The 12,630-nt window shown below is 49.5% G+C and overlaps 6 protein-coding genes across 6 annotated transcripts; 4 read left to right on the forward strand and 2 right to left on the reverse strand.

The window, feature by feature from the left end:
* Nucleotides 1-1,760: 1,760 nt before the first annotated feature.
* On the forward strand, nt 1,761-2,559 carry M436DRAFT_48105 (SCO1 protein; the record flags this gene model as incomplete). Its single annotated transcript, XM_013571079.1, has 2 exons — nt 1,761-2,391; nt 2,444-2,559. The coding sequence occupies 2 exons, from the start codon at nt 1,761-1,763 to the stop codon at nt 2,557-2,559; spliced, it is 747 nt and encodes a 248-aa protein (XP_013426533.1).
* Nucleotides 2,560-2,707: 148 nt separating this feature from the next.
* On the reverse strand, nt 2,708-3,975 carry M436DRAFT_64539 (uncharacterized protein; the record flags this gene model as incomplete). The annotated part of the gene is made up of 3 exons (XM_013571269.1): nt 2,708-3,604; nt 3,662-3,907; nt 3,955-3,975. 3 exons carry the CDS (start codon nt 3,973-3,975, stop codon nt 2,708-2,710), a joined length of 1,164 nt encoding a protein of 387 aa, XP_013426723.1.
* Nucleotides 3,976-4,788: 813 nt separating this feature from the next.
* M436DRAFT_48927 (uncharacterized protein) lies at nt 4,789-5,592 on the forward strand (the record flags this gene model as incomplete). Its single annotated transcript, XM_013571217.1, has 1 exon — nt 4,789-5,592. One exon carries the CDS (start codon nt 4,789-4,791, stop codon nt 5,590-5,592), a length of 804 nt encoding a protein of 267 aa, XP_013426671.1.
* Nucleotides 5,593-5,772: 180 nt separating this feature from the next.
* On the forward strand, nt 5,773-6,474 carry M436DRAFT_73495 (uncharacterized protein; the record flags this gene model as incomplete). Its single annotated transcript, XM_013571392.1, has 1 exon — nt 5,773-6,474. The coding sequence occupies one exon, from the start codon at nt 5,773-5,775 to the stop codon at nt 6,472-6,474; it is 702 nt and encodes a 233-aa protein (XP_013426846.1).
* A 534-nt stretch (nt 6,475-7,008) lies between these two features.
* Nucleotides 7,009-8,135, forward strand: M436DRAFT_73496 (uncharacterized protein; the record flags this gene model as incomplete). The annotated part of the gene is made up of 2 exons (XM_013571393.1): nt 7,009-7,066; nt 7,117-8,135. 2 exons carry the CDS (start codon nt 7,009-7,011, stop codon nt 8,133-8,135), a joined length of 1,077 nt encoding a protein of 358 aa, XP_013426847.1.
* Nucleotides 8,136-9,263: 1,128 nt separating this feature from the next.
* M436DRAFT_48709 (alcohol oxidase) lies at nt 9,264-11,377 on the reverse strand (the record flags this gene model as incomplete). The annotated part of the gene is made up of 4 exons (XM_013571177.1): nt 9,264-9,700; nt 9,772-10,883; nt 10,939-11,024; nt 11,075-11,377. 4 exons carry the CDS (start codon nt 11,375-11,377, stop codon nt 9,264-9,266), a joined length of 1,938 nt encoding a protein of 645 aa, XP_013426631.1.
* Nucleotides 11,378-12,630: the final 1,253 nt, after the last annotated feature.

A 12,630-nucleotide genomic window follows, 5' to 3' on the forward strand; every position in this document is an offset into this window, starting at 1 on the left:
TCGCCCATTCTTTTTCTGGGACGTAATTTCATCTAGCGTAAGCGCTCCCCATCTTATACGTCCATCGAGCTCCGGTAATCCAGATACAGGGACATAGTGTGATGAGTATGACTGAAATTGCTCCCAAGAAGGCAAGTCAGACTCAGATTGGTCTATCAGACTGGCATCTTATCAGCTTCGCTTGGGACAAGACCAGACTCGTGCCGTTCTAGAGGGTCAGCGGGTACTGACTCTGTAGTAGGCTTCTCGAGTGCTTGTTGCGCTCGTGCTAATTTGGCAGCTTTTGCTCTCTCCGCGGCCTTTTGCACCCTGATCTTGGCCTTGTGGTCCTTGTATCTTTGCTTGGCTGGATCAATTTTGCCCTTTGCTTCTTCGACAGCCTTGATGTAAGCACCGGGGTTGTTGGTGTGCTGAACAGTGATCAGGACAAGGGCTTGTAACGTGTATGCAGCGTCGTTTCCTGCGTTGTGAAGATTCTCTGCGCTGACACCAAGACCTGCCAACAACCTGCTGAGGCCGACTGGTTTCTTCTTGGTACCAACGAATCTTTGGGTATCAATATCCTGTATGACGTTGCCATTGGCGTGAGGCGCGAAGTGGAGTTTATTCAAAAAAGCAGTGTCGTTGGAGAGACCGTGGCCGACCAGGATGAGTTTCCTCGCACCTAAGTCCGAGGTAAGCATGGAGCTCGGCGAGGGGTTGTCGAATAGTTGAGTCAGTGTCGAGTGAACGCGATCTAACGAGACGATCTCTGAATTCCCAAAATTGAACTTGTCAGGACAGCCGTGGACGAAACGCTTGTTGACGAGGTGTTTGTGCTCCTTGATGATCAGATGACGGGTCGTGATTTTAGACAGCCATTGCATTCCATCAGGGCCAGGATTATTGCTCAGCACATGGCGAGAGTCTAATACAGATACGCCAACCTCGGTGATTTTTCCTTGATCAAACTCAAAAGCTTCCAAGTCGATACAAATAAAGACAGGCTCGGCTGCTTTGAGGCGTTGCAATCGTTCCAGCTCCTTGGGCTTGACGTTGAGCGACTCGTCGGATGCATCTTTGAGACCAAGGATATGCTGCATGGTCAACAGCTCTGCTTCCTTTGCAGAATTCATAGTGTCTTCTTCGAGCTCGAGTTCAATGGGTAGTAGTACTTGTTCGGTGGTAGTAGAAGCGGGAGATGATACCAAGCGAGCTACGATAGGATCTTGATTTGATGATGCAATATCGGATCTTGTGAAGGCAGGATTGGCCGATGTGTCTTGAAGAAAACTGAGTTTCCGACAAGCAGTTCTAATGGGTATCGAAAGAGCAGATGAGGCAATAATGGTGGTCTGAGAAGAGAATTGGTCACACCATTTTTGAGGTGCAATGCTCGTCGGGGTATCATTCGCCACTTGGTGATATGTCGCAAATCATACAGAGGATGGTCGTGGGATGAATATGAGCAACAACCCGAGCCTAATGGAACGCAATTCACACAAGTCGAAGGTGCAAGGCGAAAAATGGCAAGAACGGAAAGAGCAGTAACATTGAAGCGTCCCTCGGTGCTTGGATGACGGCGACTCGGGAGTGTGTGGCCCGTGCACGCCCGCATCTCGAAAGTTGAAGATGGCCGGCCGGTCGTCATGGAGCAGCGGCGACCAACAACTCAACCTCCATTCACGACAAACACAATGGCAGCGACATCACTACCGCGAACTGCTCTGCAGCGCTCCCTATACTCCGTCCGCCCCTCGCCGCAATGTCTCTCGCAACCCATGTCGTCCCGCCTCGGCCAACCCACCACCCGCACATTCCACAAGTCATCGACCATGCGCTACAAGACTGTAGAGGAAGCAAAGTCGCGATACCGCTTCGGTCCCTTCAGCTGGCAAGCTGGCTGCCTCTTCCTCGGTGCCGGCGTAGGAATGGCCTTCTACTTCCGCTACGAAAAGGAACGCATGGCCCGCAAGCGCATTGCCGAGCACAGCAAAGGTGTCGGTCGTCCTCTCGTCGGCGGCCCTTTCCAATTGATCGACCAAGACCGCAAACCCTTCACCGAACAAAGCCTCAAGGGCAAATACTCTCTGGTCTACTTTGGCTTCACGCACTGCCCGGACATTTGCCCTGAAGAGTTGGACAAGATGGCGGGCATGATTGACAATGTCAAGGAAAAGCATGGAGACGTCATGAGACCTGTGTTCATCACTTGCGACCCTGCGAGAGATACTCCCGAGGTCACAAAGGAGTATTTGAAGGAGTTCCATGCCGATTTGATTGGTTTGACTGGAGATTATGAGCAGGTCAAGGCTACTTGCAAGGCTTTCCGTGTCTACTTTTCTACTCCCAAGGATGTCTTGCCTGGTCAGGACTACCTGGTTGACCACAGCATTTACTTCTACTTGATGGGTAAGCTACACGCATTCCATTGCCAAAGGCAAGCACTGACTTGAAATCATAGATCCCGAGGGTGACTTTGTCGAGGCCATCGGTAGAAACTTCACTGTCGAGCAAGCATCCAAGGTCATCAACGACCACGTCTCGGATTGGAAGGGCAAGATTGACAAATCTGCCTAGATTGCCGCATGACATGAAAAAAAGCTGTACGAACATTAGACGCCTTGTAAAACCACCTTGTACAATACAAAATGAAAGACACATATGAACAACTTTACCGACTATATTTTTGTTGATCTTCATCTCACGAGCATGAATGATCTAAATCTCACTCTTTCTTGTCCTCACTCCAGATCAACAGCCCCTTCCCATACAACCCACTAACGACACCAACTCCTCTCTTCTCATCAATCCCAACACCACTAGACGCATAAATCTCAGTCCCCACGTAAACATCCTCAATACCCCCTTTCCTAGTCCACTGCGCCACATAACTGGGTGCAACTGCATCACACCCCACAGCCTTAGTATCAGCTCTACACTTCGCTCTCGATTCCGCAAACTTAGTCAGACCAGAGAGTTGAGCGTGTCCTGCTATAAACAGTTTATCGCCTGAGGTATGCAGGTTATCGGGCCAGAAGGGTGTGCTGATTGATTCGGCGAGGGAAAGAGTAGGTGGAGAGTGACTTTTGTCGAGGGAGTAGAAGAAGATTTTTGCGGAAGAGCTCGAGGCTACGGCCACAGTGGTCTGGTTCAACAAAGCGATGCCGTTTGCAAAGGGAATACGGGTGATTTGAGTGGCTTCTCCGGTTTGCAGGTTCAAGTAGGTGACGCCGCCTAGAGGTAGTCCGAAATAGGTTTCGATCTTGTTCAACCATTTTGATGCTCTAGGGGTGAAGAAGTGGTCGTTGGTGACTAAGACTTCGGTGTTGGAGGTTTGAAAGACGGCGTTTGGTGCTCTGAGGTATGGAGAGGAGAAGCTGCGGATGTAGGTTGCTGAGTTGCCGAGGCGCGAGAAATGGAACTGGTCGAGTGTACTGCCGTGGATACCGTGGTTTACAGCTAGTATGGTGTTGGTGGGGAGATGCAAAGACAGGCCTAGGGGGTGGAAAGAGTAGTCCGGTGGGGTGTTGAGGAGGCGTATGGTTTCCAGAGATGGACGTGCTCGCGAGTAGTCGTAGAGGTAAAGTGCACCATTTTCGGGTGAGGTTTTACCAAAGACACCCTGAATTGGTGCATTAGTAAAAGTCAGTAGATCAATGTGGAATTGCAATAGACTTACCATGACAGTATTCCAGACATCTCTACCTTCGTCACAGCCGAGGACCATATATCCCACTTTCTCATCTACAACCAAGTCTTCGCAGTTTCTGAGTTTGTCGACATATCTGAGCTCATAGCTGCCTTTCTCTGTCATCCACCCTCGAGGTGTTGAGAGCTTGGAGGGATGGTTGTTTGTTTCGAGAGTATACAGCAGAGATAAGCGTGAGTAGATGTGCGGGATACAGGCCGCGATGGCCAGCAAAAGCTGTCTTTGTCAGGACTTTATTTCCTATTAAGCAATACGAGACATACGATGTTGAGCTTGAGACCCATGATTATGTGATGGTGAGATCAAGGTTGAGGTTACGAGGAAGCTTTACAGCAACTTATGTATACAGAAAGACGTTGGCGCTTTCGCAACGGTTTTTGTTATCGATTACAGTCGACCCCGGCACTTTTTATCATCAGTCGAGAAGATCTACAGGTGGTTCCAAAAGCAGATTTTTGACTGATGGGCGACACAGAATAGGAGGAGAGAGCAAGGTCAGGGAATGATGGGAGCTCCTTCTGTACTTGGAACCCCACTCAAAGCCGAGGCGCATCCTCTTCATCCTTCGACTTTCCAACACCACCACACATGTCACGGTTAGCATATTGGATATATGCGAAGCCTAGGGTTAGTCAGTACTTGTCGCCCACTGCTCTGTCCGATTGAGACGACCTGAGAAGAGTCGCAGTTTGTCTTCTACCATACAAGCGTTCTTCGACATAAGCAGCCGCGGAGTTTTGAGATCTCTGTGATACAGCTCTTTCCTCCTTATCAGACCCCCACGCATCATGTATGTCCTCGCAGTAGATCCACGACCCTCAGAGATGAGTCTCTTCGGGCCGCTGCTCAATTTGGATGCGCAATTCCTGGAAAATGCTTCGTGGACGGCTCTTTGTCTCATAAAGCTTCAATGTGTCGCAAATTCCTTTGTAAGACGGATGCCCTGAGCGGTTCGTCGACTGTTGCGAGGAATGTTGGTCTTTGTAAGCTGTCCGCATGCGGGAAGTTAGCATTATAAGAAGAGTTCGGCATTGATCTACCTCACAAATCTTAGATGCGAATCAGTCGACTTGCACTTCCACGTCGAAAAGATCAAAATGTCCATCAACCTTGATGTGGACATGGAAGATGCCCCGCCGGGTGGGCCTCGCGAGTTTACAGTTCCAGATCCCCCACAGAAACCCGGTTTCATACATGGAGTCGACAACGTCCATTGGTCTCAATCTTCCAGAAGATTAGCCGCGCAGCTCAATCATGACAAGACTGGGTTTGATGTCAAGCTCTATGATCCCTCAGATCCTACTGCGCGTGGGCTTGATCCTAGCATATCTCCATGGTATAGACTTGGACCTCCTAGCAATATTCCCGACTACCCTCCCCTGCTCGAGAAGTACAGTGTACAGATGTTAGAGGCTGCTGGATTTCTTAACCACGATACTGGTTTCGACATCGCCAAGATCAATGGACGCCTAGCATTCGCACCCTGGAGAAACTATCACCGGGATCCTGACCTTCAAATAAGGATTCATCCGGTGCTGAGACGAGACAAATGGCTCGGTATCACAGACTACCAGTACTCCCTCATGCTCCCATCTCTACTATTAGCATCGGCCATTTTGGACGACCCGATTACATTGAACTACTTCTGTGCTCTTTCCAGACCGTCTGCCGATATGAAGACCGTAAAACATGTGTCCGCTGGTCTAACGGCTGATTGTAAAATAATGGAAATACCAGCCACATTGAGTTATAATGATCAGCAAGAAACATATAATAAATTCATTCTCATGACGACTTACCTGGAGAGTTGGTCGTTTGAAGATGTGGCCGGTCCAATTTTCGGTCTCACTGGGAGAACCCTAGGCGTGTTTGGCCAGCCCGAACGTGCGTCGAAATTGTGAGTTGAGCAAGTTTCCAACTTCCACGTTGAATTGAGACTGATGGTTCGCTTATGTTACAGACACACTAATCGCTCCAGAATACGCCTCAAGCCTGTGTACATGGAGATTCTGGAATGCTTTGATCGGCATGAGAAACTGAACGACGGTCAGTACGAACGTTTGTTCAAAGATATCCAAACGATGGCTGGCATTCCCGAGTCAAGACGAGCACGTATCGACCCAGTGTCGGCGATGTACCGTACCTCTTACGATCTAGCTACGCTCCTTCTTCATGAGTTCACTCACGCTTTCTGCATGGCATACTTCGAGCGTCCGAATGTTTTTGATATACGAGAACCTTGGGCTCCAATGAACAGGACAAACGAGCAAGGGTATGCGTTCGAGAACTTTGCGCTGGGTGGCGTACTCAAGTCCTTAAGAGTGGGTATTCCACCCATACACGATGAATTTCACAGTATGCAGGCCGTTCTCGCACCTTTTGGGCTCTACACCAACCGCGAATGGGACGCTTGGTTTGGAAACCCAGCCAACAAAACTCATGCTACCATGGATTCGGACCTGGATCATGTGGAAGACCGTAAGCCATCAAGCAGGGAATATCCGGTTCCCCAGGCGTGGACACAATGGTTGTTCTCGGAAGATCTCTGGACCGATCAGGTTCTTCGATTTGGGCTCGAAGCAATCAAAGTGCCAAAACACAAGAAGTGGGAGGTGGTCAAATTACCCTATGGTACGAGGGGTTGGAACGGCACAGGCGAGCACAGATGGAACACTGCTCCTGGCACAGATGACAGGATATGGGTGCCAAACTGGGATGATTTCTACCTCGACGGGATTCCAGAAGAAGCCCGAGTCTTCAAACATCCAACATGGGATCCATAGAGGTCCTGTGTTCTCGTGATATTCATTTCCAACTCGGCGGCAGCAAGCAAGGACGTTCGTTGCCATCTCATGAAATGGCTTACGATATGTTGCATTGGACCAATCTGTGCTTCCTTGTTTGATTCACTCACTGTGTTTATGTTCGTTTGTATGCCAGCGTCGAGGGTTTTTTTTATGAACAACTTGTTTTGTGCCTGTTAGATTTTGCAGTCTGTCCATTGGATTTGATGTACAAAAAATCAAAAATCATCACATGTCCCAAGTAAAGACAAGTGACCCTCACTCGGAGAAAGGGCCTTGTTTGACCACAAAAATAGTGAGTCTCGCTTCTTGCATGTATGCTCGAGATGCTGTGTCGTGTTCACGACTGAGAAGCGGATGAGGGATGGATTATGCAGAGTTGCATAATATATGCACAAGATAATCGTGGAGATATCGAGTTGTCATGGGGATGTTTGCTTATCAACAATGATGATAAATGGGACAAGCGCATACCACGGCCGTTACATCCACTGAGAATAGCAAGCGTTCGGTATGGCAAAGTTGCTACTGACGAGCGGGCAAGTTCAAGTCTTGCTCTCGTCAGCCTTTGGTATTACCATCATTCTGTTTCTCCAAAGTCAGTCGCTAACGAACTTGCAGTGGCAGCAATCACCTTCTTCCTGTTCCTCGCCGGCTACACAATCCAGCAACGGTCAATCGCTGACCTTAAATCGCAACTTAAACCGCGCATTCCCGTCGCTCCTCACTCAATATCCGCACAACAACCTTTATCAGGACCTCGACACCCTTCCCGCCTCTTCAACCCCGAGCAAAATGCCATCGTCTCCGAGCACACAGACTCCCAACAACAACCAGAAGTAGATTGGCAAAAGCTTGCACACGTCCAGATAGTCACCACACACCATGACGTATGCAGTACAATCATGTTCTTCGGCGATCTCGCCCGCCTCAAGTCACCAGCCCGCCGTATCCTGCTCTTTCCTCAGGCTTGGGCAATGGAGAAGCAAGCTGCCAAACATGACTTAATCGATCCTTATATGGATATCACTCGACGTTTGCTGCGCCGCGCTGCTCGTCGCTACAATGTCGAACTACGAACAGTTGCTGCGATTGCCAGCAAGGAAGATATTGGGTTGGCTAGTCTTTGGGCGTTGACGGATCTAGAGAGAGTGATGCTTCTGCGGACTCCGGGACTGGTCCAAGATGCTGAGGCGCTGGATGCCATGTTGGCATATACAAAGTCTGCGCCTATGACTTTGTTGCAGCAACAGGCCTCCGGTCTCGCACCAGAAGACTTGATTCTCGCAACCTCAGCAAAGGAAACCCATCGCGTTCTTACCACCAACGCCTTGCAAAATATCACGTCCATATCCTCAGCGCTACACCCCGCTTACCTCTCCTCCTCCAACATCATCGCCAGTATCGGAGCTCTGCATGAAGCCTCTCAGCCGAACAAAACTGCATTTCTCGAGACTCCATATATCCGCTTCGACGATCCTAAGCTTCCAGGTCCGGAGTGGGAGGTGGAATACTCGAGGGTTGTGCAGGCTCGTCCGGAAGACAAGGATGCGGATTGGTTGTGGACGAAGATGTATGGTGAGTTTGCGGGTAGGAGGTATGATGTTTGTGGGTTGGGGCTGGAAGTGTGGAGGGAGTGATTCGATTACGATGTTATGATGATGATGATGGAAGTAATGGTGTTTAGATACAAGGGATGACTTCGAGAAAATCAGAGCACTGAGGCACAAGACTATCCTCGTCTTCTCTCAGACAAGAGACACAGGACTCACACATTTGCTTTGCATCACTATCCCCGCTCACCTCTCATAAACCCTGGAAAGCGACGTACGTTAACTCAAGGTCCATGAGCCTCATCGTTTCCCATGCTCTTCTCATAATGTCTTGCTCTGTGTGTATCTTTGATGCCATTCCAGACCACTATTTGAATCAATAAAGCAGAAAGACCGATTGTCGGCAGCTTGCGAGTGGTGCATCTGCTGGATTTTGTATACTTCTGCTGGTACATGATGAGTAAGGATATGAGGACTCTGTGTGATATATCGCAGACCCATCGCTCACCTGCATATCGATGCTGTCCTCGGTTCTTCAGTCCAGCTCCGTGGGAAGTGACCAGACAGACAACTCCTTGGTGTCTCGCGCTGGACAGTGGTGCGATCAGTGCAGAAATCACGAGAAGCAAAAAGAAACCCGCCGACGCCGCGAGTTGAACCCACGTCCATCAGACGATCAGAAAATCTTGGCGTCAGAAAAAATATCTTCTCGGCCTCATTTCGCTGCCAACAAACTGTGACAGAAACGATCAGACGAGAAACAAAAGATGATTCCGACACGGGGAATTGAACCCCGGCCTCCTCGGACCTAGTTGTGGATCATAAGAAACACGGTTTGAGAGCGAGAAATCCTAGCCACTAGACCATATCGGATATTGATGATGGACCAAGAGAACAAAGATCTATATGATGTGTTTATCTGGTGCTAGACTCGTCTCAATGAATTATGGCTGGAGGAGCATAGGTGACCCAAGCATTATCAGTCGTCTAAAGCTTGAAAGCATCGGTCGGGCTCTACAGATCCGCACTCTTGAGCACTCTCCTTCCATGTGTAACGACAAGCTCTATCAGGAGAAAGTTTGCGGATAGTTCTGCTACTGGTTAAGCAAACACCCTGCTCGAGTGGCAGATCTACATTAATCTGATCATCGCATACTCAAGCGATGCCCATCTGTAGGAACTGGTGCATGTTCGACTTCCTCACAAAGCATATCCTCACAGCTTCAACTTGCTCAGTTCCTGCACCTCAGTCTCAATCCCCCAGTCCTCCTTGATAAGATCAGAAGCCTTCTCAGCTACAGTGTATACACTGCTGCAAATGTTGCCGCTGACATGGTTCGGGAATACACTCGCGTCCACAACTCTCAAGCCCTTGACACCTTTGACTCGCAGTCTGCTGTCCACGACTTCTCCCATGGCGCAAGTGCCAATTAAATGGTACTCTCCCATGACCCAATCTCTGACTGCCTCTTCACGGTCGGTGGCATTGTCAAGATTCCTGGATGCTGGAGGGTAGGATCGTTCCTTGATTAGAGGCGCAAGGTGCGCGGTCTTAGTTGCTTTGTGTGCAAAGTGGAGGCCAGCTGCCAGAACTGTGACGTCGGCAGAATGCTTCAAGAATCCAGGATCAATCGCAGGATGTACCGATGGATCTGTTGTACAATTTGTCAACATCGACGTCTCGAGACTTTGACGAAAGCTTTGGTTTTGTTCAGGAACTTACCAGAATCCTTGGTGTGGCATGAGCCTCGGGAGACAGGGTATTGCAGACATGTCGCCAGGACCATTCGATGGGCACCACTGTTGTCGGGCGGAGGAAAGACCTTCTGGGTGCCGATGGCATCGTAGTCAACTCCAGCTGGGATCATGATATACTGCAAGTTTCCGGACTTGTCACTTTCGAGATGGGTGATCACCTGGTCCAGCTGCCTTCTATAGAACGGTGTTGTGTCGGGACTGCTTTGTATCGCCCGAATGTTCTCGACAGTATTCTCCAGCTCTTCGGCAGAGACGTGAGACTTGTAGGGCAGGAAACCCTGTGTGCTGGCTACGGATGTCAATGGTCCTCGCTGATGCTCCACATAAGCTTTCATGGCTGCTTCCATTGTGTCTGGGTCGCCGAGGATGTCAAGAGTCACATTGCCAGGCTTGAGATCTAAGCCAAGCACAGCGCAAGCATGATCTTGCAGGTTCTCGCCGACACCGGGCAATTCAACCTTGCACTCGACGCCAGCATGCTCGAGGACCCCAGGCCGACCAATACCAGAGAGCTCCAAGAGTTGAGGTGAGTTGATCACGCCACCACACAAGAGGACTTCTTTCTTGACGTAGACAGTCTCATGCATGTCATCCCAGACGAACTCTACCCCTGTAGCGACTCCATCTTCAAGCAGAATCTTGTTGACTTGTGCTTCACAAAGCACTTTCAGATTTGGACGGCAAGCATTCGCTTGAAAGTAGCCACGAGCGGCATAACTTCTTTTACCTTTGTGAGGTCCGGATCTGGCAACGGCACCCAGCGTGTTGAAAAAGCCGATGTGATCACCACTCCAGGGATCGGTTGGCTTCCTGGATAGACCGGCGACTTCGTCCAACGCTTTGATCGTCGAATCACCGATTGGGAATGAGCTGTCGTTGAAGGATGTATGGACCGGACCAGTGGTGCCATGATGCTCTCCGATATGAGGATAATCAGTCTGATCTAAGATTGATTCATCGATCTTTTCAAGGGTTTCATGCTTGCGCATATATGGTTTGAGAGCTTTGGACGACCACTGGGCGTCAGCTACGAGATCAGCCCAATCGTCGTAGTCTGCATCGGACCCTCGAACATAGCTGAGAAGATCAGTAAGTCTGGTCGATCCATAATAATAGTGTGTACTAGACGGACAGCATATAGGTGATGGCACTTGAGCCTCCAAGAGCTTTTCCCCTACTCAGATGATGGACGATACCACGATTACCTTCCTGGGGTTGCTGTCAGCCATCGTCTGATTTTGAGTGTAAGACAGACCTACCTGTGGTACAGATTTGAAACAATGATCATATTCGGGCTCGCCCAACAGCTGTGGGAATGTAGCCGGAGTATCAACGAGGGGATCGTCAAGTCTCGATTTGCCGACCTCGAGTACTCCGACAACGATATCAGGATCCTCAGTCAAACGTGCAGCGACAGCGAGGCCAGCAGTACCACCGCCGATGATAATGAAGTCGTAGGATTCGGATAAGAAGCCTCGGGCGCAAGCAGCGAGTGCTGGAAGGGAATTCGGAGCATTGTCGATACCATACAATCCCTCACTCTGATCGTTAGTATCGATGTTGTCTGACATGTTGAGTGATCATTTGTAGTCTACGACGAGCAGAGAAGCACAATGGCTTTATACATGTTGTTCGCGGGAGCTCCGATATTGTACCCCATGCTTGGCCATAAGGGAAAGGGTTCGGCGCCCAGATCGCTGACACCTTGAGAAAGTTATGTCTTCTTGTTAGGGTCGGTCAGCCTGTAAGAAAATCGCGATCGAGACCTGGAGACATCACACCAAGGATCGACCCCTCTTTGGCGTCGCGCATCTGACAAGGATGTCGTGAGATCAATCTACCTTGTTCATCCTGAATCCTTTCTGGAGCCCAGCTCAAACTCATCTAACTGTGATTCTGACTTCTGGGAGGATATCCATAGTGTTGTGCCGTGATGATCGTGTATCTAGATCCACGTTCTATGGCATATGCATGCAAGCGAAATTGCGTGCATAGCTGAACACAGCCTTGGTCCAGGGACTGTATTTAGGATTCTTGGAAGCCGCAGCTTACAGTCCAAAGCCCGTCCTTGTGTACGTATCAAGATGTATCATGGGTGGTGTACGACATTGAATGTGGCAGGAGGAGCGTCTGCTCACTTCGTTGTGTACAGCAAGATAGCAGCTCCGTCAGAGAGAAAGAACAGCCGAGGGTCTTCGAAGCTGGCTGGAGGAGTAAGCTTTAGGGAGGTTCAGGGGTAAATTACAGCTTGGCGGATGTAAAAAGCTGAAGCTTTGACCAGCGCCTTTGCGATGAGGACTTGAACTGCTCCAACTCGATTCTCTTTACAAAGGAGCAAATTCATCGTCACTATTGTAAAATGCCTGATTAGCATCATCAGCTTACGACAACTCCCAGAAACCCTCCAAGATGCTGGCCTGTAAAGCGAAAAAGCGTCTGACCGTACACGGCACATTGAGCGGTCGTTAGACATGAACCGGACTGCGTACAACGGCTATCGCCACGACTGTCTTCAAGGTTCAATATCTGTTATACACACTTCCTAAGTCACTTTAAGCATGACAGAATACCTTGGTCGGTCGACAACAAAGCAGGGGCCGAATTGTCAGTCACAAATAACATATGCTCGACTACAGAGTATACTACTGAAACAAATGTGTACCAGCTGTATGCTGATATTTGTACCACTACATATATTAATGATAAGCTCTAGCAGGATACAGACTGTCTACAGTCTCTCCTGAGCTGGCTCTGGGTGTTCGACCTCACTCTGGATTGCAATTCGACTCAAGTGTCTCAAAAGGGCGGGCGGTAGCTGGTGGCG

Source organism: Aureobasidium namibiae (genome assembly GCF_000721765.1).
Source record: "Aureobasidium namibiae CBS 147.97 unplaced genomic scaffold scaffold_10, whole genome shotgun sequence".
Taxonomy (NCBI): domain Eukaryota; kingdom Fungi; phylum Ascomycota; class Dothideomycetes; order Dothideales; family Saccotheciaceae; genus Aureobasidium; species Aureobasidium namibiae.